Raw genomic sequence first — 24,521 nt, forward strand, 5'->3', positions numbered from 1 at the left:
CTAGTATACAATGGACAAACATCAGCAAGCGCGTGACTCCCACTAATGGGTGTCACGTGTTGGACTCAGTACTGAAGAATCAAACAGAACCAAAGACCTCACCTCCTAGGTTCAAGGAGTCCTCAAGAGGCTATGGCAGGTTTACTTCAGCAAATATAAGAAAAATACAGTATGCTCGCCCTATTAACCAATATATGAACATAAAGTCACTGAATTCCTTGTTCAGTGTACCAATATGCATCATGATTAATAAAATTCCCTATCCCACACCATAGAAAGCTTGTTTTATGTGTTACAGAGCAAGCCCAGTCTTCTGAAGAAAGAGCCATGGGTAGTGATCTCCTCGAGACCCTGCCCAGCGATAACAGAAGCAGCAGGGCAGGGTCTGTGTCTGTCTCCACAGTTCCATAAAGTGGCCAATATTCAGAGAGCTGGGGAAACACCGTAGTTAGAATAACCAGGGGTAAATGCAAACCAACTAGGGTTCAAACACAGAAAAGGCTTTTCTTACGTGTCTGGACTGGGCGGTGCAAGGCAGGGGGCAAACTGAAAGACTCAAGTGTGAGATGAGCAAGCAGGACCAGCTAGCACCCCATCCTGTACGTGGCTTCTGCGGGATCCACAGGCAGCACACTGGCAGTTAGTAAAGTCAGCTCCTAGAAAACACTCCTGCAGTCCCATCATTCACACTCCAAGGGACAGAGCAGCCAAAAGTAGCCAAGGAGTGACCCGGAATATCCAGCTCCGGTTCCCAGGAGAAGTGGCACAGCACACGAGCAGCTCAGCAGCACATGAGCACACAGCAGTTTTGAGAGCCAATGCTACCTTGACTGCACAGCACAGGCCAATTTTTTTAGGTGATCAAAACTGAAAACACAGAGCTAATACAATAATTTACAACTCTGTAACTCAATAAACACTCATATAAACAGAATACAAAGTTGCCTTTCAACGAAGGACCATAAGCTTAAGACATGAAGAAAGCATCTTACGAAACAAAATTTACAAAATAAACCCTTAGCAAAACCACAACTTAGATATCTTAATAATACTTAACAAAAGTTATGTTTGCCTTAAGACTACATTTTTGCCAATAATTTTATTCTTTTTCATACACACACACACACATACACACACACACACACAAAGCCATAGACATAAGTTGAAGGAAGTCACAGAATTAAGGGGTTCATCAGCTGCCTGTATTTTATCATCACTAAAGGTTTGTCAAATGGACTCTTCTGAGCCCATTGTTTTATTTACAGCTGGAAAATGGGCATAATTAATTTCTGTACATAAAATGTGTATTAGTATCATGACAATACAATATCTGATAAGAAATTAATTACAAACATTTTTAACACAGCAATTAAATTATTCACTTCGGACTAAAACCATCCACAGTTAGTAGTCACGACACATGAACAAGATTGCTTTGAGAAACATTTCTCAGCCATCTGAGTAAATGGCTTTTATTGAGTGTGTAGGACCGAAAATTGTAAATTTAATACTAATAACCTTTGATTACTTCATAGTATTCAAATTCAAAATGAATTAAGGCATGATCATGAAGGGAACTAAAATAACTCTGAGAAGGGTCATGAAAGACTGCTCATTTTACTGCTCCGTGAAGGGCTTAGGTAAAATGCTGTATACTGCAGTATTAAACACTCTGACCAAGGCCCCGCTAACAGGAAAATGTACCGCTTGAACACAAGAATGAGAAAAACTAGAGTCTTAACGAGCATGGAAGCATTGGGAAATCCTGGTCCATGAGTGGCACGGGCAACCACGTACAAAAGGAGCGACCACTAAGAAAGGCAACCCCCTGTGTTCTGATTTCAGGAATTGTGTGTGCTTCCACCAGCATTTTATAATCACAAACCAAGAGGGTAAGCAAAGGGGTGAATGAAAGTAATGTGTAAAAACAAAGAATACTTGAAAATGATACTTGAATTAAAGTGTCTAAGACACCAGTGTATTGTAGTTTAAAATGAATGAGGACTCAAAGGCGAGCAGAATTTTAAGAGCCTCTCAAAGGAAACTAACCATCCCGACAGTCCTTCAAAGAGAAGGAAGACTGAATCTCTTAGGTGGCACTCTGCTCCATTCTAAGAGCGGTCACTGGGGAAGCAAATAAGAATTTCTCAGAAACGGATTCATACACAGCTAGCTATTAACTGATTTTGTATTACGGAAGCAAATTCAGTTTTAAAACCTAAGTCAAAGCTATTGCTATGTTTCTAGTTGGGAAAAATTTTTCTGCTAAAAGTGAAGAACTACTTTAATAAATTTAATTGATAAGTCTAAATATTATATTATCTGTAAGCCCAAGTTAATAGGTAATAAGTTAGTAAAAAATGGAAAAAGACTAATTCAGGATGGATTGTTTTAATATGTACATTATGCAAGATGCCGTTCACACTTTCCCTCTTTTATAATATGCTTACCTAAAGAAATTTACAAATTACCTTTCTAGATCAATATTTGAAAATGAAAGTGAAAATAAATACTGATTTCAGAAATAGACATATTCAGAAATATGTTAGTATCCGAATTCAGAAACTTCACTACCCTAAGGCAAAAACATGGGGTTATTTCTAAATTATCTCAAAAGCACCATTAATACAAAACTTTAATAAGTTTGTAGGAACTTATGTGACAAGTCAATTAACCTAAAGAAGTTACAGATTAAGCGTACCACTTCTTAAAGCGCTTTCACTATACAGCAGGCAAGTTAAAGATGAGAGGAGCGTCAACTTATTAGTCATGCCAGAACCATTTTCAGAATCACTCCCATTAGAATTATCATTAGAGCGTTAGAAAGACAAGCATCAAGGGTTAAATAAAACACCATTTCCAATTTAGTTCAGGGAATACAGAGATTGAAATAAAATGATACAGAAACCAATTATACTACCAAGAACATCATTTCCAATGCACTTAGTGAACAGCTATAGAAATGAGGAACGCCACTTCTTTCTAGACGTGGAGGGAGCCAAGCGAGGGACTAGCTAAGTTGTACTGGGCAGAATCACGCGGTTGACATTTATCTGAAGTCACAACTGCCCCACCGCAGGTTGAGCCCTGCATAAGCAAAGGGGGAGGAGGAGGAGGCTGCTCCATTTTATGACCCAGTGATTTTTTGTGATTTTTAGTCCCTGAATCAAAGTTACTGGTTATGCAAATCCAAAATGACACAGGTCTTTCCCTGAACCCCTTCGTTCTGCGACGTACCATCAACATCATCTGCAGTCTCGCTCTCTTCGTCTTCCTCTTCTAGCATTTCAAAAGGAGTCATTATATCATAGAGAAATGAGAGGAAACCATAAAACCAATCTGAACTCTCCTCCGCTAAAATATTAAGGACTTCCTCAAGAGAATCAATATTTTCATTACTGCCATCTTTGGTCAGGCCTACATAAGAATAAAGGAAGAGAGAAAGAGAAAACAAGAAGAGGAGTTAGGTGGAAAATAATTCAGCTCAGGCCGAGCGATCTCAAAAGGGAGGTGCATCTCGGTCCCAGACTTACAGAAAGGCAACAGAAAATAAAGGAATCCGTTAGGAAGCACACCTCCAAATCAAGTCTCAGTTCACCACCACCACCACCACCACCACCACCCCTGTCCCAGACCTCACGCCCCTCCCAGCTCATCAGAAGCAGGTGATATCCCCGAACCCTGTAGACAGTGACAGGAAAAGTGACACCAGAGAGCAAGGTAGATGCGCACTGATGAACCAGAGCTGATCATAAGGCCGGGAGTGAACTGAGTGCTCAGGGGCATGCAAGCCAGCGGGCTATAGCCTGCCGCATCTCAGCTGTAGTTCATATCTCAGTATGTAATTCATACATGCGATACATAAGTCATATCAAACACCTAAACCGGTTAGTGCTCTAACACTTCCACAACTGACTCATGGCCCTGTAAATCAAAATGAGCTGCTAACAATCTTCTCTGCCTACCTTCTGAGGAAGGCTCTAGCAGCCAGTTGCACTGGGGGCATCTGTGGCTCCTCCTCCCCTTAGCCATAAAAAGAGAAGTTCTTATTGCAAAAACCCTTGGTGTCTGCTGTGTTCTAAGCACTGCACTGCTGCCAAACAGGGCCCTCTGAATAGCAGAACTAAAGATGTAAATTATCATGCATGGCTTTCTCCTGTGGAGAAGTGACCTGGGGTAGGGAAAGTCCCTTAAGATACCCAATCAGCCCAGTGGTGGTGGCGCACGCCTTTAATCCCAACACTCCAGGAGGCAGAGGCAGACGGATCGCTGTGAGTTCGAGGCCAGTCTGGTCTACAAAGTGAGTCCAGGACAGCCAAGGCTACACAGAGAAACCCTGTCTCGAAAAACCAAAATAAATACATTAAAAAAAAAAAAAAGATATCCAATCAGTGGACTACACACTGAAAGGCCCTGCAGTTTGAGGAAGAACTCTGAACATGAGGACTAAGAGCCATTCCCTTTGTAACCAAAGCCTGGTCATTTCAGGACATTTACAGCACACAGTTTCTCCACATAACCTAACTACCAGTAATACTGACATACAAGAGAGGACAGAATCTTGACTAGTTGGAGTTGAAAAGATTATGGTAAATTTCTCTGTTTCTGTCAATAGAAGAGCCAGTTTCCATATGTGACTGGAGGGGAGAGCCACAAGCTGCAGTAGGTATTTGGGTTTTTTGTTTTTGTTATTAATTCTAACAGTCATTTTTTATTAAGTTATTTGAAACATTGTTTTGTTGTTGTTGTTGTTATTGTTTGTTTGTTTGTTTTAATTCGTTCACTTTACATCCTGATTGTAGGCCCCTCCCTCATGGTCTCCGGGTCCCAGGCTCCCTCCCTTCCCTAGTCCTCAGAAAGGGGAGCCCTCCTCCCCTAACATCTGACCTCAGCCTATCAAGTCTCATCTGTACTACCTGTATCCTCTTCCTCTGCGGCCTGGCAAGGCCGCCCCTGGCAAGGGGGAAGTGATCAACTTGTAGTGGACCTAGACCCTCTGCTCAGATGTAGTAGATCGGCAGCACAGTCTCCTTGTGGGTCCCACAATATGGGGAGCAGGGACTACTTCTGATGCTTGTTTTTTGACAAGCCCCAGGTGTTTTTCATTTCAGTCTCCAAGTGCTATGAACAGAGATCTGCATTTCTACCCATGGACTGTGGGAACGACTCTTCTCCCCAGCTTAAATGCTACCACTATGTATTTAAAGAAAACATTTGTTTTATTTCCTTTTCCATTGGGCTCCATGTGTGTTACACCACTACATATAAAATATGAAGCTTCTGTGCTCCAGTACAGCAGGTGGAACTGAGCAACAAATATCTGGACAGTAACCGTCCTTAACAGCCTGTAGTTGTGGTGTGTGTGTGTGTGTGTGTGTGTGTGTGTGTGTGTGTGTGAGTGAGATCATACACTTCTGGGTGTGCATACATGGTAGTCAGAAGTTCATGACCCAGGACTGAGCCGGGGAGACCTTGAGGTGCCCAGCGCTTTTGCATTGAATGTGGGAGTACAGGAGGTCCCAGGAGGCCACCAATTAGGCAAGCCCCAAGGGTCTCCTGTCTCCACTTCCTGATGATGAATGAGCCGCTGCACCTGGAAGGATCCAGACTCGGGTCCTTATGCCTGTGCTGCAAGAATTTTCCCAACCAATCCATCTCAAAACCTACATCTGTAGTTCTTAAAACTGGAGAACCAGTCTGAAGAGAAAAACTATTCTGGGCATGTAGTTCCTCGGGACATGAGAGCCTGCCCCAAATGAACAGCACAAAATGCTGGGTGAGTTCCATGTTCCTCACTAGCCATGGCCCCACAGTTCTCTCCCGTCTGGACTTAGCACATGTACAGGGGCTGCTGAGTGCTGTTCCTTGGTGCTGCAGCCACACCTGACATGGGTCAACTAGGGGCTAGCTGTAGAACAAAGTGGCAGGCGTGCATCCTGGAGCGAGGCTACTACAAGCAGTGACTCTCAGCACTGAGTCCTGGCACCATTTCCTACTGACAGTATGTGGGAAACAAACTTTTCCTTTAATATTTCTTTTGAGATTATGATACAATTAAATTGTTTTCCCCTGCCCTGTCTTCCCTCCAAACACTCCCACTGCTGTTCTACCCCCTTGCTGTCTTTCCAACTCATTGCCTCTTTTTAATTGTTGTTGCATATATATGTGTGTGTGCGTGCACGTAGGTCTCATTTACAAACTGAAACCAAAATTGCTTGCCTTTGTTAATATGTGTGTGTGTGCGTAGGACTCATTTACAAACTGAAACCAAAACTGTTTGCATTTTAGATGATTTGGGCTAAACAATAGGAAACTATATGTCCAAGGGCAAGACTAGTACATTTTCAAAGTTTATCAGGAGACTCAGAATTAGTCTCAGTAAGTTATTGGTCTTGGTTTACTCGTACTTTTTGTATGTCCTATTCACAGGTGGAAAAGGCTTCGAGTGTGGATGGAAAATGACATGTATGCAGACTTTCCACAAACTAGCATGATGGGATTAGAGTTAAGGAGCCAAGAAGCAAAAATGTATGAAATATATGCCAAGTCTGTGGAAGTTTACCACATACACGATCGTGACTCTCTGTGAATCTCTGCCCTCCCTCCTCCCTCTTCCCTCCCTCCCTCCCTCTCTCACCTTGGCTTCCCGCCTTAATCTGAAACCAATGCTCTTAAGCATCAAGGTTCCATCCCAACAAAAAGGGAAGCAGAGGTTTGGTGTCTTAGTGGCACATGCTCTATAATTTCTCCACCATCGCCCAGACCACCCCAACACTGTACTAGAAACCTGCAAGAGACTGAGGCATGGCTAAGCTTTAGTCACCTCGTATGTAAGAACTTGAGTGATCCAAGTCAAGAGTTTAACTGTACCGGGTGCAGTGACTAAACGCTGTGCAGTATATAATAGGTGACAGTGGTCCTGGAAGTTCATCTTTATTAAAAATCATAAACCAAGTAAGAACTGAGACCTGCACATAGAACCGCTTAATCGAGAAGTCTCCCACACTGGGATCTACCTCCTGGCACCCAAGTCTAGTGAAAGGAGCAAACTGAGCAGCACACCCCATTTGTGTCTACTATAAACAGCAGTTCTCAGTGCTATAGTTAACTAACTCTTACAGTGGTTAAAAACTTTAGACTACCTCTTTAAGATCCAAAGGAACTGATTTTCTAGTTGAAATTCTGATTGTAGATTTTTCATTTTGTGTGGTGGGTAAGTACACAAAAAGAAAGCCAATCGTGAAAGCATAAAATCTAAAGTGAAACTACACAATTTCCATTCCAAACATTCATTGAGGCTGTATAGACTTTGTGTGTGGTTAATCTCTGTCTGTGTCTGTGTCTGTGTCTGTGTCTGTGTCTGTCTGTCTGTCTGTCTGTCTGTCTGTCTGTCTCTGTCTCTCTCTCTCTCTCTCTCTCTCTCTCTCTCTCTCTCTCTCTCTCTCTGGTATGTGTATATAAAATTTTTCATACTACCATTTAAAAAAATCAAAATCACACTAAAGTCATTAATATAAGAAACAAATAAACAAACAGGGATTCCTTTGACATTATCCCTTAAAAAGCATCTCTATTCAGAACTCATTTAAAGTTAGAACAATAAGAGCAGTTAGAACAAAAAAGATGTCATCATCCTAACATACTAAGTTCTACATGACTTTATTCTTTCACACGCCTAAAACTATGGTCATTTGCAGATTTAATGTACATCCTGGATCTCTGATTTAGACATAAAAGGATGAAATTACAATAAGGAAGCCATTAAGTCACAATATATCATTAGGTTGCCCAGTGGGCTTCCCACCATACCCACAAGAGTTAACTCCCACTATTAGGTAGGAAGAAGAAAACACACACCAAGGTAGGGCTCAGACAGCTGTGTAACAGCTGACCATAACTAACACTGTTTCGTGTTTCAAATTTGCTTAAAAGGGAAGTGAGAGCTAACTATGAAAAGCTGCTTACCTGCTACAGAGCCTTTCTATTTCTCTGTGACCATAAATACACAAAAGTTTACTTAGCAGTATCAGGCCATAGCTGCTGCTTTGCTAAGAAACTTGATACAAAGCTTTAATACATGTTGTTTCATACTAAGAAAAGGAAATGAGCTGCTTAAAACCAGAAATAGCAGGCCACAAAAATCTGCATATTCCACACAGGACTATCCTTTTTACTAAGACAGTCTTTTAAAACCACAAGGAGATACCAATCTTTATTTAGTTCAAGGAACACTTAGCTGGTAACAAAATTACAGAAAGAAATCCATGGCTGTCAAAACAGGAAAGTGTAGTTAAAGACCACTAGTTCACGCTTTAATATAAACTTTTAAACACAAATAGGACATTAAAGATGCTTACTGTCGTGGTTTTATTTCAAAGCTAACTAATGTAAACCTTGGGAAATGTCCATTTTCACTTATATCACACTGAGCAGGCTGCTCTGATCTGGGCTCATGATGAATGCTGAGTAGAGCTGGCCCTAGTGAGTACTTGAATGGGAGAAATTTACATCTTAAAGTCAGAATAAATTATGTCAAATGGTGCTTTTTAAAAAAATGTTTCTCATTTGAAAACACATGAGGGCATTACCTAGATCTCTGGACATTAAGTTCAGACTATGAAATGCTTAAATCAGAAAACACAAATGAAGCTATAGTTATTGAAAACTGAAGTTATTAAAAATTGAGCTGCATGTTCTTATAAAGGAGACTGAAAAGTCACAATGGAAAAGTGCTCACTTAGGATATCAGCAGAAATGAAATATTAAGTCGCAAAATATCTTTTATAAAAGGCTTACAGTTACTGCAGCTAATTATGAAAGTAAGAATAGACTTTTGACTTCAGTATGGGATTCCTTCTAACAAAAAGAGAAATGTACTTGCCTAATAAAACTTTGGCATCGTCCACATCAAAGTCTCCATCACCATCCGCATCATAGACTCCTAGTTTTCCTACAACAGGAGAGAAATGATAGACACGGGAACAGAGAGAAAACAAATTTAATAATGAATTGTCTGCCACTGAGATACCATAAATGTTACTAATCCCTCTCCTTTCATCCCTGCAAAGCAGAACCATAAGAACTCATTATCAAAGCTCACAGGCTTTGTCAGAGCACCACCTACAGATGCCGGAAGCACGCAGCAGAGGCCAAGAGGTTTTCCCTAAAGATTCAGCAGTACACTGATCCTAGCACATCCCAATAATTTTGTTGTTCTCTTCAAAATATTTTACATGGAACATACATAAGACACTGACCAACCCATTTCTAACAGCCTAGCAACTGCATAAAATCTGATGCTTCTAAAACATCAGAAAAACAGTTAGCAATAAATACTGTTCCCAGTTCTTTAATTCCAAGTACATTCGAAGGATTGCCTAAAGCCAGACAGCAAAATTCCCAGATTCCTGGCTCTAGTTTTGCTATACAAAAGTCTAACAGTGCACACACAAGAAAACTGGTAGGAACAGAGGGGTGAAGATGATATCCTTCCCGCTAAGAAAATCAAAGTGATAACCTGTAAGTCAGGCTATCAAAACAGCACTGTGCTTTATGCCATTTTAAAGACAGGAAGCCGCGCCCTTCCTGAACACCTTCCAAGGGAAGCCAGTCCTATCATTTCCATTCCTGATGTAGATGACTAAGTTAGGAGAAAAGGGATGAGGTCTCAGAGACAGATGCAAAAACACTTAGGATGCATCTCCAGCAGCCTACCTTGAAGTACCTCTGATAAGTTATAACGGAAGTCCTTTGCTTTGGCTGCATGCATACAAAACACAAAAATGGTTATATATATCATTGAAGGTATACAAATTACCTAGCAACACTATATGTTAATGAAATAATAATTTTGTTTATGCCGAACTAAAAATTTTTTAAGCTATTCATCTATTTGGAGACAGTTCCCTTCAGGTAGGAAGAGGGAAAAACATCAGTGAGTGGCAGGCCATATATAAGTATACTGTCTTATTTTTTGTTCTCCTCCCCACTAAGAAAGACGGCCAGAGTCTATGACTGGCACAAGAGGTCAATTCAAAAGGGGTTGGTCTTCAACACAACATTAGCATTTGTGTATTTTTCTTACTGACCGGTCCATGTCCTTAACTGGACCATACTTTGTAATTGCTAAAAATGAAAACCAAATGATTATCACCACTGACTGCGGGATAAACGAGTGTGGTGTCCCAAGATGATGTCCCAAGAACTCTCTGAACCTTAGGCATATAATGATGCTATGTGTAAGCAGGCAACTCCAAAGGCTAGTACAGGTTTGTACGTGCTATGCTCAGAACACCCCAAACAGTCACAAAAGTCAAACTGCTGAGGGAAGAGTGAATGCATGGGGAAGAATGGGTAATAGAAACATTCTAAAATCAGATGAGGATGATTATGCAAAATTGTGAATATAATTTTTAAAAAAAAAATCAATGAATTGTAGATCTTCAAATGTTTACAATATTTAACTTATGTCATTTTTTCCATTTTTAAAAGGACAAAAATGAAGAATGGTTGATATAAAACGAATCTTTTTTTTTTTTTTTAACTTGAGTATGGCTGGAGAGATGGCTCAGCATCTAAAAGTGCTTCTGGCTCCTCCAGAAAATCCAAATGGCAGTTCCCAGAACCCATATCAGGTGGCTCATGACCATGCAAAACTGCTGCTGCAAGGGATCCACACTGCCTTATTCTGACCTCTGTGTGTACAGACAGAGGTATATAAATAAAAAAAAATATAGAAAGAAAATGGAGAAGAAAGTGAAGTACTACTAAAAGTACCCCCAGGAATGGCCTCCAATGAGCATGTAGATGCCCCAGCAGCACAGTCACCCCAGCATTCCACTCCCACAGCCACGGGCACACACACTCCTATCTCAACAGACATGGACAGGTGCTGCTGGAAAACCCTCTCGAAAGAAAAGTGTTGCAAGTCAGCCACGGCAGCTCACTTCTGCAATCCTGACACCTAAAGCCAAGGCAGGAGGATCACTGTAGGTTCCAGGCCAGCCTGGGCTACAGAACCAGGTGCCATCTCAGACGTATGCCTACTAAGGGAAGCAGTTAGTGACCCAGAGATTTCAAAACTATAATACACACGCGCGCACACACACACACACACACACACACACACACACACACACACACACATATATATACATATATATGTATATATAACAGAAAATACACATATATATACACATATATATTACAGAAAATAGTGAAAATGACTTTTACAACCTTCGTTTTGATAGAAACTTCCATAAACCACAATAAGCAGTGTCTTCGAGACCCAGATCCCTCCTCCAAGGCAGCCCCAGTAATGCACTAATGCACCCTTTGCATTCACTTTATCAAGAACCAGTGGGAAGCAAAGGTATCAATAACCCCAGAGAGATCCCAACAAACCTTGGAGATAACCAAGGGCTATTGAGGTCCCTCGTGCAAACTCACTAGAGCTCGTACCCTAGTTCTTACCTAGAACTTCCTCGTAATCAACAAGGTCAAACCACACAACAGCCACGGATGTCCAGACACCCAGCAACGCAACGACCATGAACCACGTGAAGAAGGAGCCTCCTGAAATCCCTCCTTTCCTCCCGTTCTTGTGTCCTCCGTGCTTTGCCTCTGTTTGGAGAAAGACAAATGTCAAACACGCGGCTGACTGCCACTTCCCCCACCCATTAATTTTGACAATGATTTGATGGATCATTTCCAAAACACATTTTACATACATTCTCAAAGTGCATTGCTTAAAATAATGACTTTGAACACAAAGAAGTTTCTGGTCCGTCTCAATTACTGTGTTCAAATAATCTTAATTTTGAACAGAAGTAAACTAATGGGCTTTTATTTTTTTTAAATACAATGGCAGAACACATACATTTCTTCCAAGTCCTTTGTCAAAACAGTCTGTGTGGGAACACTTTTGTGTCCAGATGGCCACCTGTTCCCTGCCTCATGTGCTGATTAGCAGGCACTGACTGGTAGGTCATAAGCACTCCTGAAACTTCGTGTTCTTGCTCTCCTGTACCAAGGAAATTATACTGGGTCCAGTTTGATATTTCTCACTGTTATCTTTCATTGACCAACTTTTCAACTAGCCAAAGCTGTTCAATTTTCATTTTGATACAATATCCCAAGTCTTTTGCCAAAGTAGTGGACACTGGGACAGACATTCCGTTTTGCCCTCCACATCTGTGGCTTTCTCTCCTGTGTGGCTTCCCTTACCCAGTAAGGGTTATGCTGACCTTTACGGTGCCTTCCGGCTCCACCAGCTCCTTCACTGGACACCGCCAGTGCTGGTGGTCACCTATTTTCCTACAGAGCAATATCCCTTGCCAACTCATGGACAACACACAATCAAAAACCCGGCCTATAACCTTCGAAGTCCAGTGCATATCAACTTACTCAACGAAATCAGAGATGTATATGGAGCTTTTCCTCTATCTTATTTATGCTTTATACAACCCTAAAACATGAAGTGCCGAAGAAAATGATTCCCTCTAAAATCATTCAATATTGAGGGAAGGCGAGTGGGAGAAGGAAGGCACAGAAACATAAATCACAGACGAAAAGAAGCAATACAGCACAAGTCCCCCTCCCTCCTCCCTGAGATCCAGCAGGGTGTGGGCAGGCAGGAAACAGTCCTTGCCAACTGGCCCCAATGCAGGGAAACAGCTCTGTAAACTGCTGTCCACCAAGCGTCATTTATCATGCTTGCTATATAGTCTTTTACATATAATCTTCTGATACTCAAAATAAACTCAATTCACGGAAGTCAGTGAAAGAGTATAAAAAGTCAATACTGTTTCAAAGTTAGCACCATATATGAATTTCTCTTTAAGAAGAATGTTATATTTCACAAATATATTTGAAAGGTTATTATCACATTCCCAAGGCCATCTGAAAAAGGCAACTTTTCCCCATCCGACCAGCCCAGCAGGACACTGCCGGTATGTGTGGCATAGTGGGCTCTTCCCACAGTGCTGTCATGAGTACCATTACGTGTGGCCCTCAGGGCAACTTGCCCATGTTTCTGCTGAAGGTGTCTCTAGAAGCTAAGCATGACACTGTTCATTCTGTGTGACTGTTCCTCGTAGGGTGGGGTAGCTAACACGTTTACTTCTCTCAGGCCCAAAGCAGGTAGAGTCCAGGGTTATTCTCTCAAGTATCTCCAAATCCTTCTTACATGGGCATTGCCCTCCTGAGTACCACTGGATTCTCGGGGACAGGAATCATCATCTGTTTGAGGGGAAAGAGGAAGGCGTTCTCCAGCATCAGCACCGCCCATCAGTCAGAACTCAGCAAACGGTCCTAAGCTCTAAGTGTCTAGTGAGTGAGGGCTGACCGTCACGACCCCATCTCCATGAGCTTTCATCCAGACCCTGACTTCTACCTCCACACACACTTCTAAGAAAAGGGCACTAATGGCTTCAAGCAACAAAACCTTTCTAATGCTTTGCTTGGGAAGAAAAGAAAATTGAAATTCTACTTGTTAAAAGAATGTTCTTTTCTTAGATTATTTTATTTGATGCATGTGTATCCTGTTTGTATGTACATCTGTGCATCACACAGTGCTTGGTGCTGATGAAGGTCAGAAGAGGGCATCGGGTCCTGGAGCTATGGTTGGTCGGGAGCCACCAGGTGGGCGCTGAACCAAAACCCAGCTCCCCTGAAAGAGCAATCCTATTCATAGGATTGGCCATCTCTCCAATCTTATGAATATTCATATTTTAAACACACTACCAGATAAAATTTTCAAGAGATCAGAAAAGTAACTCAATGTTTGTGTGTGCACACATTCAAACACACATGTATGCTTAAGTATATTCCTATAACTAAGTGTATAAAATTTTGGCTAAAGAAAACATTTTATTTTTGAGGAGCATAGCTTTCAATATTTTTATATGCCATAAGCAATCATGTAAACCATTAAAATAATACTAAATAAGCTATCACTGGAATTTTTCAAAATAAGAGGAAAGATAACTAAGCTCTGTGGGGCAGGAAGACACCACAAACTCTGTAGCAGCGTTCAGTATTTTGTTTACTACTCTTTTATAAACATGAAGACACCCTCCCTAAGGTATATAAAAAACCTTTCTTACTTTTATACAACATACAAATAAGTACATGCTGGAAAGATGGCTCGGTGGTCAGGAGTGTGCACTGCTCTTGTAATCTGTTTCCAGCACCCACACCAGTGGCTTACCACTGCCTGGACATCCAGCTCTACGCCAGTGGCTTACTGATTCTAGCATCGCTGGCCTCTGTGTGAACCTAAACTCATGTGCACATACCCTTAATCCAAAAACAAAAATGAGCCTTTTTAAAAAAGTGAAATACACTTCAAGCTGAAACTTCTATTTAAAAATCAATGATAAAACGACGCTAATCTGGGTTCTTGTCATATCTGCCTTTGGACGTTGCCACAGACACTGTCTTTTCCTATTGCTCCTCATTAGCTAGAATAGCAAATTGTTAAAAATACTTTATCCCTTTACAATGTCAAACAGAGCATTACTCTAGCATCATTAACCTTATTGCTATTAATACTTGTAAGTTCCCATGAAGGCTAAAAGCATTACGTCATTAAGTCATAGGAGAATCATTTCTAAGTCTTTGAGCATGCTCATGAGGAATGCTAAGCGTGAGCTAAGGATCTAGAGAAGTCTTTTAGGAGCCCCTTTCTGGAGCATACAACATATGCTCGGTCTGTCCCTCTGTAAATGTGGTATGCCGAGCTCCCGGGGGCAGATCAAGTTTCCTGACTCAAGCAAAAGAAGTGTGGTAAACCAAACTCCTCCCAAGAGTTTCAAACTCCACAAACAAACGCAAAACCAGGACATTGTCACAAAAAGATCCTGGGGCAGAGGGGGGGAAAAAAAAATCAACCAGCAGTTGATGCTATTTTCTTAGATTATAATAAATCTTAGTAGGCCTTCAGTTAAGGATAAGTAATTCATTTTCTTCCATGCTGCCTCATCGAAATGATGTTCCATATTAGAAAATGTTCCCACACTGTACTGAACAGAACATTGGGCGAGCAAACATCCCAACAGTCAGAAGGAAAGACTCCAAAATGAAGTCCAGGCTTAGCAACAAACAGCCACTGTATGCCAGCTGAGGAAAGGGTAAACAGAAGGGTCATATAACTCACTTGCCATCAAGTAAACTGCAAACCATTCATGGGTAGGTGTTGTGGGCACTGGCATTGTGGGCACTGGCCTGGGCATTTCACACCAATACTAAACAGAACATTTAAAATTTTAAAGCACCAATTCCTTACGCGCAGTTCAATAGTCTCAAAATTACCTATATGATTTCAAAGACAATCTTTGTCTATAAAGAAAAAAATATAGATACAAAAAAAGTAAATTCAACACAGTAAGGGAATGAACACGTCAAATTAAGAAACAAAATCCTAGTGTCTTCTATTTTGTTTTTCATTTACCCCCCACCCCCCACCCCCCACCCCCCACCGGGCTTCACACGAAGTAGGTCAGTTTCCATATAAGGTAAGCCTGCTCGAACCAAGCCTGCTCACCAACACAAGGCCACACTTACATACCCCTTCAGTTTCCCATCCTTGTACATGAAATCTGAACACACAATTCTCTAGCTTCGCTGTAACAGACATGTCAGACTATAGCAGTTTACAAAATGTGGCTTGTGATTATAGAATATAGTAAAAGGCAGTCTAAATTAGGACACCAAAACCTATTCCAATTCAAGACAGATTAGCCACGAAAATCCAGCCACTGTGAAAAGCAGATCTCTCCAGAAGTTCAGGACAGAAAATGTGGATGGCACAAAGCACTTAGCCAAAAACATCTGAACAGAGTACAGCTGGAAATCTGGTAAGAAGTTGTTAGCTAGGTACAAACCCCTTTCATTCCAAACAAGAGAAATATACCTTTATCGTCAGCCATTTTGGTTTCTTCAATCCATGCATAAAATATACTAAAGGGGAAAAAAAAAACCTAAGGTGTCCCCCGGAGGTATGGACATGCTCTCCCCTGCTAGAACCGGGACTACCAATCCTGCCTGGCCAAGGGCTCCAGAGTTGAAACTGGACCTGACTGCAGACTGCTCACTAGCTATTTTTAGAGACCGCTCCCTCATGGCCACATGCTGCTAACTGCTCAGGCGGACTGCACTTCCGACAATCCTGCAGCCCTTCCCACATAGGATGGATGCCCGCTCGGTTGGGCCCCATCTCTTCCTACCCCAGGCTCTGAAGGACGAGGCAGCTTGACTGAGCTCCAGGAGACAAACAATCCCACCACAGGCGTCCAGGAGGGCCTCGGCTCCAACACCAAATCACTGTCTAAATAAAGGGGCCCACGTGTGGCCTCAAGCCCACAGCCAGCTTCATTTGGCCTTTCACAATTTTCATCTAAAGTCTGTGAGACTATTTAGCCAGTTTGCTTAAAGGAAGGCGTGATAGATGACAAGAAGTTAATGGATTCCCTAGAATCCTGATTCACAGAGTTATCATCCCAGGAATAAGCCTCCAACGGCAAAATTAAAGTCAATGACTGGAGACACTGAAGGAAATAAACAGAGGGGAAGGGAAGAGAAGGATAAGAAGAAGAAGAAGTGAGGAAAGAGCACCTCAAAAAGGGTGCAGGGCAGAGATTACGCAATCCCACATCCAAGTGTTCCCTTCTGGGAAATCAAATTGGCCCAATTTTAATACTTTTTTTTTTTTTTTGCTGTTCTAAGATTAGCAGTTTATAGACTTCATTGGAGCTCTAATTAATATATGAAATTAATTTAGAGCAAGTAGAATCTAGAGCAAGCAGCAACCTTCCGAAGCTGCTTTTCCGTCTTAATTTGTTTTTTCCACTCCAACTTAAGTATCCATAAGCAAATAAAACATTTAGGCTTCCTTCTGAAGACGGGTCAGTAACTTAAGGTCTGACAGTCTAGATATGAGGCAGGGTGAAGAAAGTACAAGAGACAACTGAAAAAACCAATTTGTGTCTTGGTTTCCTAGGATGGAGTTAAAGATGACTCTCCGGTACCTAGTATAATATTATGAGTATAATATATTATTATTCAATGTTATACAATATTGTAATGATTAAAAAAAATAAAGATGCCAGGCAACAGTTAGGATATGGAGAAGTTTATTATATGAGCGTAATAGGTAAGTATTCTGGAAGCTTCTTTTATCTGGAGGGTATAAGAATGATAAGGAATACTTCATGAGACCACAAGGCCATGCCACAACTGACTCACAGGGCCACCACACTTCTGGGGCTGTGGCCCGGAGGGGTTTATAGGGCCACCACACTTCTGGGGCTGTGGCCTGGAGCGGTTCACAGGGCCACCGCACTTCTGGGCCTGTGGCCTGGAGTGGTTTACAGGGCCACTGCACTTCTCTGGATAAATCTCCTGCTTATGAAATAATTCTTGACAGACTAGGCCTGTGCTGGGCCAGCTGCATTAGAAATTATAATACAGAAGCAAATAAATTAAAATAAGAACCACAGCCATTAAACCAGGGCTAGCCAAAACAGGGACATTGTCAATACAGAGCAGGCTATTCTTTGCAGTCTTACCTTAAACACGACCATATACACTATGGTAACTGTGCTCAACAGTTCTGTGTCAACTTGACACAAACTAGAGCCATCTGACAACAGACAGCCTCAATTTAAAAAAAAAAAAAGCCTCCATAAGGTAGAGCCATAGGCAATCCTGTAGGGCATTCTCTTAACTTGTGATTGATGAGAGAGGGCCCAGTGCATTGTGGGTGGTGCCATCCCTGGGCTGGTGGTGGTTCTGGGTTCTATAAGAAAGTAGGCTGAGCAAAGCATAGAGAAGTAAGGCAGTGAGCAGCAACCCTCCGTGGATGGCCTCTGCATCAGCTGCTGCCTCCAGGTCCCTGCCCTGCTTGAGTTCCTGTCCTGGCTTCCTTCAGCGATGGACTACAGTATGGGAGTGTAAGCCAAATAACCCTTTTCTTGCCAACTTGGTTTTTGGTCAGCCGTGGCGTTTCATTGCAGTGATAGGAAACCCTAATGAAGACAGTTAGCCTCCTCCTCCTTCTAGATCCTTCAACAGTTAAGTAAGCATTGCTACCAAATGTCTTTCTTCCCTAATTTCATAAAGGTGACAAACTACCTGTGCAGTGGGGTGAGGGGAGAAAACTACTCTGAGCTAAGATTTTAAATCATTCACGTATTCACTGCAGAGGAAGTGAATTCTGGTGTCCAAGAAATTGCCTGTAATAATAACAACTTTTTTTGGTAAAGAAGAATACTTCTAAAAGTTTGTTTGTTTCTTTCTTTCTTTAAATAAACTGGATTTGTATATGGCAAATTAACACCACAGCAAACAACTAAGCTGACAGTCACTATCAAAGTAGCAGCTGCTGGGACTAAACCACGCCTGGGTACAAGCAGGGAACAAGCCTGTAACGTGAACTTGGAGGCTATTAATATCAACCTGATATGACCTGAGGCTGCAAAAGCCAAGATCTACATCCACTGAGCCACACAGGCTGGACCTGTCTCTAAACACCTGCCAGGTGAAAATCTCTGAGCCTTCTCAGGCCAGTGCTGGCCTCTTCCTTTCCTTTCCCTTTCCCTTTCCCTTTCACTTTCCTTTCCCTTTCCTTTCCTTCCCTTCCTTCCCCTTCCCCTTCCCCTTCCCTTCCCTGGCCGCTCATAATCTCCAACAGCAGCCCTAACACACTAAGATAACCTGAGGCTTCTTAATCTCCTCCTCCAAAGCCTGCCTTTCCATAGGTCTGTACAGGGTCCTAAGAACATGCCTAAGTCCCCATGACTGGATGCTGCTGCTCAGGGGAACACTCCAGAACCATGGATGTAGGAGTGATTCAACTGCAGTCCAGAAGAGGGGATTTGAAGGCTGGGTTTGACAGCGCACACTGTAGTCAAGTACTGGACTATTACAGAGAAACCCATGGCTACGTATAATAACGTACACTGATGAACAAACAAGCAAAAAGAACACTACATAAGCCATCATATGCTCAGTCTCAAGAAGGGGACTCTGTTTTTTACCACCTTCAAGCTTATCGATTCCTTGGCCCCTAATACATAAACCAAGCAACAAGAACCCTGCTCCTCCAGGGTACTTACTCCGAATGAAACTAACACCCCTGATCCAGCCCCAGCAACACCCACTCTTAGAATGTGTCTTGCTGTGACGTCAACCTACTTCTTCTTCTTCGGCACATCTTCATTCTTGATGAAATACTTCTGTAGCCCTCCAGGCAGCCGTGCACGGAGTCTAAAACCCTGCTGAAAGTGCCCTGCTTCTTTAGCTCCACTACGGTGCCAGCTGGGTACCTCACTATCGGTCATGTATTTATTCACATCAACACCCTAACCCTCAAAAGGAGCTCCTCTTCATAGACCTATATAGTACCTCAACAGACACGAGCAAGCGGTGTCATTCTAACCCTAATGTAAGTAGCCAAGATTACCACCAAAGTAACTAAGGCAAAGCTGCAGATGCCACGTAAAACACAACCCCGCTGACTCCTCCCCCTGCCCTGGAAAAAAAAAATCACCTCTGCGCCGGAGAACAGAATGAGAAAACACACCTGTCAGTCACGATTTTCTCACAGATTCTGTATCTCTCTTACTTCTAGTCCCTGAAACTTTGTTTAGTGCGGGTGGTGTCTCCTAGCTGCTCCACACCTCCAGTGTAACTCGGAGAGGAGGGTGGGGCATTCGGGAAGTAGAGTCTCACAAGTGGTCCTTGGCATGTTGGGGTGTATCTTCGAAAGCAGGCACCCGCCTGCCCTCTCAGTTTGCCTGACTCATAAAGTGAGCTAGCTGCCCGCTCCACCATGTGCCTCCACGATCAGCTGCTCTCCCCTAAGGCTCAGCCTGGGGATGGACTTTCTTGAACCATCAGGACAAACCTTAACCTCTTCATAGGTTTACTTAGCTGGTCTGTGCATTTCATTAAGGCGAGCTGATTAGCACGCCCCTGCCACCTGCCTTCCCACCTCTCCACAGCCAAGCTGGAGTATACCGGTCCTGATCTGAGTCCCCCTCCAGACACCCTGGCCACATTGTGCTACTCTGCGTTTTCAAAGAGCTGGGCTGACTGACATGAAGGCCTCTCTGGCCAGGCACAACTGTTCATCCTCGCTGACAGCAAGAGCAGCCAGCCTCCACAGTGGTGCTACGGTTCATTACAGCTTCCCTGTAAAACTTCAAACTTCTCTGCCCTTAAATCTGTCCTACCAGATTCAAGATCAAAACCTAAAACCAACAGCAGGGAACGGCCTCGAGGGCCGTGGACTCCTCCCAGCTTTCCGCCCGCTCCTATCACACTCTCTTCACTTCCGCTCCTCCCCGTGGCCAGCCCTGCTCTGTGGCTCTCCCTCTCTTCACAGGTACCACCTTTTAAAAATATTTTATTCATTTGTTTGTTTTTATGCATCTGCGTGTTTTGCCTCCATGTATGTCTGTGTACCATGTACAAGTCTGCTGCCGGCAGAGACCAAGAGGGTATTAGATTCCCCCGGGACTAGAGTTACAGACAGCTGTGAGCAGCCTTGGGTTGCGGGTACTAGGAATTGAGCCTGAGTCTCTCTGGAAGAGCAGCCAGTGCTCTTAACTGCTGAGCCCCCAACAGGTACAGTGCTTAGCAGAGTTCCTACGTCACTTCCAACTTCCCACTCACAACCTGGAGGCTACACATTGGCCCCTGACTTCAGCACACGCCAGAGCAGGCTCTCCTGTGTCACTCTAGAGGTACCTGTGCCATTAAGTCAGAGGGAAAGCTTTCCGGCTCCAACTTAGCTGAGCTCCTAGCAGGCTCCTCTCCCGTTCACAGTTTCTCCCCTCCCTGCCTTCCTTCACACTCCTGTCATTTCCATCACCTCCCTGGGCTTTCTTGTTTTCAGTCTGCGTCCTTGGACCACTCTCATCCATATGACTTTGAAGAGGGCCTAAGCTCGGCCCTCTGCGGTCTCCACTCACTTCAGCTGCTATCCGCAAGATTAAAATATGTCCCTCCTTTGACTACAAATCCAGGTAGCTGTCCCCCCTAAAGTCCTATATGGATGTCTGGCCTGCACACGTGTCGCTGACATCCATCCCTTCCCTCTCCAAGGTCAGAGTCACAAATCACTTCCAAGAAGCCAGTTGCTCAAGCCAGAAACTTGGGCTTTGCCATCGACCCTTTTCCTGAAGGTTCACCTCAGGCTGTTTCCCCACCTGGCTGCTTGGAAAGGGCTACAATTATGCACAGAAGTGGGCTCCTCAGCGCCTGCGCATCCTTGTCAGTTTCTAAAATCATAGTGCCTCTGAAGGCCAAAGAATAACTTGGAGAATCCTTTGTTCCTTCCACTCTTATATAGTTTTTGGTCATTTCCAAGCACTTTATCCACTGATCCATCCCCACAGGCCTCTGGTCAACTTTTTTTTTTCTTTGTGTTTGCTTTGACAGGAAAGGGTGGGTGCTTTGACAGGAAAGGGTGGGAGCCGGAACAGCCATATCCTTGAAGACTGCTTGACCTTGATTCATTCATTCAGAAGGCAAAAGATACATAGGCTGCCCCTACCACTGCGCATGTTTCAGTACCAAAAAGTGAAGAACATTAATTCAACTTAAACTAAGCGCTTCATGTATCTAAACTAGAAGGGAAGTGTATTTGAATAGTGCCAAGTTAATTCCAGTTCCCTCACCTCCATCAACACAATGATTCCCAAATTCACTGTAAGAAAAGGCCTGCAAACCACTAAGAAGGACCAGAATGGAATTCAGTGAGTGCTAAGCACAAGTGAGGGGCTCATCCATCCCCTGCCAATTTCCCACAGCCCCAGCTCAGATAAAGCTGGACTTGCTACCCAGACTGGACCAGAGGGAGCTGTGCAGCATCCTCCATAGACTACAGCAGCCAGAAACAAACTGTGCTTTCTTGACTACGGCTGTGTACAGAAGGCACAATGGTTGGAAGTGGGAGAGGAACTGCCCTGTGTTAGAATTCAAGAAAACAAACCCAAGACACATCTTGTACTTTCAACAGTCTGTGTTAAAATGAAGTATTAGCAATACCTGGGCCTGCCTTCCTCCCTTCCTCCCCTCCTTCTCCATCAGTCTTTTCACTTGAAAACTAATTACCCTTTGGACTCCTCGGGTAAGAACCACTACCACCCCAGCATCCACCTGTGTTTGTAATGATGCTGACTCACCACAGAGGGCACTAAAGGGATCACAACACAGGTACACACCCCACATCCCACACCCAACACACACACACACACACACACACACACACACACACACACACACACACACACACACCACTCCCAACCACCAACACCAACACCCCTTAGGAATCTTTTAGGATCCTAAACTACACTGGAAACCCTGGTTAGTTCTTCAAGCCATTCTTAATGAATCAGTTTTAAAAATTAATTAGTTCTCCCCACAGAGTGTTCAACAGAAGAGAGCTCATCTCTGAGGAATAACCGCTCCCCTAGGCTAATTACCCACGCAACAGGTGTTAATGTGACATTTAAAATGAGGCAAGTTTCCTGCTGGCCCAGGAAAGGGAACATTCTGAGGAATGAGATGACGGTGTTCAATCAGGAACCAAAAACTGGTAAAAGAAAAATTGTTGGAATAAAGTTCTTCAATTTATTTATTTTTACTAAAATCGATAAGCGAAAGAATAAAGGAAGGAAGGGAGGGAAGGAGGGAGGGAGGGAGGGAGGGAATGAAAGCCCGGCTACTCATCTAACTCTTCCCCCAGTGAGAGGACAGCATGAAACCAATATGGACGCCACAGCTGATCTTCAACTGTAGCCCTGAAGGTCTCTAAACTGTCTTTTATTCAGAAGGCAAAAAGATCCACCTCTCCACCCTTACAACTTTCAGGCAAGCAAGCAAATAATGTGCAACATTTACATTTAACCTAAATAAAAGAAAAGCAATACATAAAAGCATTTTTTAAAATGTGTGAAATTACAAAGCACATTATGTCTTTGAATCAAAATGCTAGATAATTAAAGTAAAAAAAAAAAACCAAAACACTAGATGCAATAATTATGATGAAGACGCTTTGGCAGGCACAGCCAATACACTTCACTGCACAAGGACCTGAGTCAATTCTGTCATTGGTGTAAAAAGCTGGGTAGAGCTGGACTCTCCACAGTGAAGAGGCAGAGACAAGAGCTAGCATCACCGGCCAACCTAGCCTACTTTGCCAACTTCAGGCCAATGGGAGATCCCATCTGAAAAACAAGGTGAATGCTTCCCGAGAAATGACACACTGGCTTGTACATGCATCACGACCCACACACAGCCTTGCATCCACACGGAAATGCAATCAAACAAATCTAAGAATTCCATATAGTGAGAATCGCCTCTGTATAGGGATGCCCTGCTTGACTGAAATACTAGTCGTCTGAGGCAGTGGTTCTCAGGCAGTGGGTCACAACCTCTTTGGGGGTTGCATATCAGCTATTTACATTATGACTCATAACAGAAGTAACATTACAGTTAGGAAGTAGCAACAAAATAGTCTTATGGCTGAGGGGGTGAGGTGGTGTTGAATAGGAATGGCCCCCGTGGGCTCATGTATTTGAATGCTTGGCCCGTAGGGAGTAGCATTATTAGGAGATACAGGCCTTGTTGAAGTAGGTGTGGTCTTACAGGAAGAAGTGTGTCACTGCAGGGGCAGGCTTTGAGGTCACCTATGCTCCAGCTGCATCCAGTGTGGCACGCAGTTTCCTTCTGCTGCCTGCAGATCCAGATGGAGAACTCTCAGCTCCTTCTCCAGCACCAGGTCTGCCTGTGTGCTGCCATGCTTCCCACCGTGATGACAATGGACTAACCCTCCAACCCTGTAAGCCAGCCCCAATTAAACATTTTCCTTTATAAAAGGAAATATTATAAGGCAGCATTGCCATGGTCATGTTGTCTGTTGACAACAATAAAACCCTAACTTAAGAGAGGGGGGGTCACTCCAACATGAGAAACTGTATTAAAGGGTCACAGCATGGGGAAGGTTGAGAACCACTGGTCTAAGGATTCCAGGCACTGGATGAGGGAAGCCATGAGCCACACAATGACGAGCTCTGATCTTCAGAAGAATTAAACTACACATGAAGCATGTGTAAGCAACCTCTACCAACCCTGAACACCAAGGGCTGGATGAGCTCCCACAGTTGGCAATCCATCGTAGGATGCTTACTGCTTTGTGTGTACCTCCATTAACTGCTTCTAATTCACACCCTTTCACTATAATAAAACAGTCCTGAGAACTACAGCACTAATTCTGCCATTCATTCTAGTGAGTGACTGAACCCAAAGGTGGCTGCAGAGGCCCTCAAACTTGAGGTCAACTAGTCTACACTCACCAGTGCCCTGGAGGCCTCAAACCATGGCTACTGTCTGAAGTGAGTCCAATCCTGCAGAGACGCTCCCTCAAGCTCCACAGCTTGCCTAACTCCTGGTGCCCTTCTCTCAGACCACGTGAATTGCAAACTTTCTCATATTCCTGTCTTTGAGAGAGACTT

General features: G+C 43.2%; 1 protein-coding gene across 8 annotated transcripts in view; it reads right to left on the reverse strand.

Annotated features, from left to right (window-relative positions):
- Window positions 1-24,521, reverse strand: part of ASPH (aspartate beta-hydroxylase) — a 204,669-nt gene that overhangs the window by 151,887 nt on the left and 28,261 nt on the right. For 4 of the 8 annotated variants that reach the window (XM_084776185.1, XM_084776183.1, XM_084776181.1 and 1 more), the window contains exons 2-4: window positions 11,473-11,622; window positions 9,715-9,759; window positions 8,882-8,950 (exon numbers count right to left, since the gene is read on the reverse strand). In XM_084776185.1, the coding sequence (XP_084632311.1) occupies window positions 8,882-8,950; window positions 9,715-9,759; window positions 11,473-11,551 (193 nt within the window). In that variant the 5' untranslated portion in view covers window positions 11,552-11,622. Of the gene's footprint in view, window positions 1-1,458; window positions 3,418-8,881; window positions 8,951-9,714; window positions 9,760-11,472; window positions 11,623-15,913; window positions 16,081-24,521 lie in introns of those variants that run through there. The other 4 variants (XM_084776182.1, XM_084776186.1, XM_084776184.1 and 1 more) reach the window with 3 other exon arrangements.

This window comes from Acomys minous (assembly GCF_964271855.1).
Source record: "Acomys minous genome assembly, chromosome: 1".
Taxonomy (NCBI): Eukaryota; Metazoa; Chordata; class Mammalia; order Rodentia; family Muridae; genus Acomys; species Acomys minous.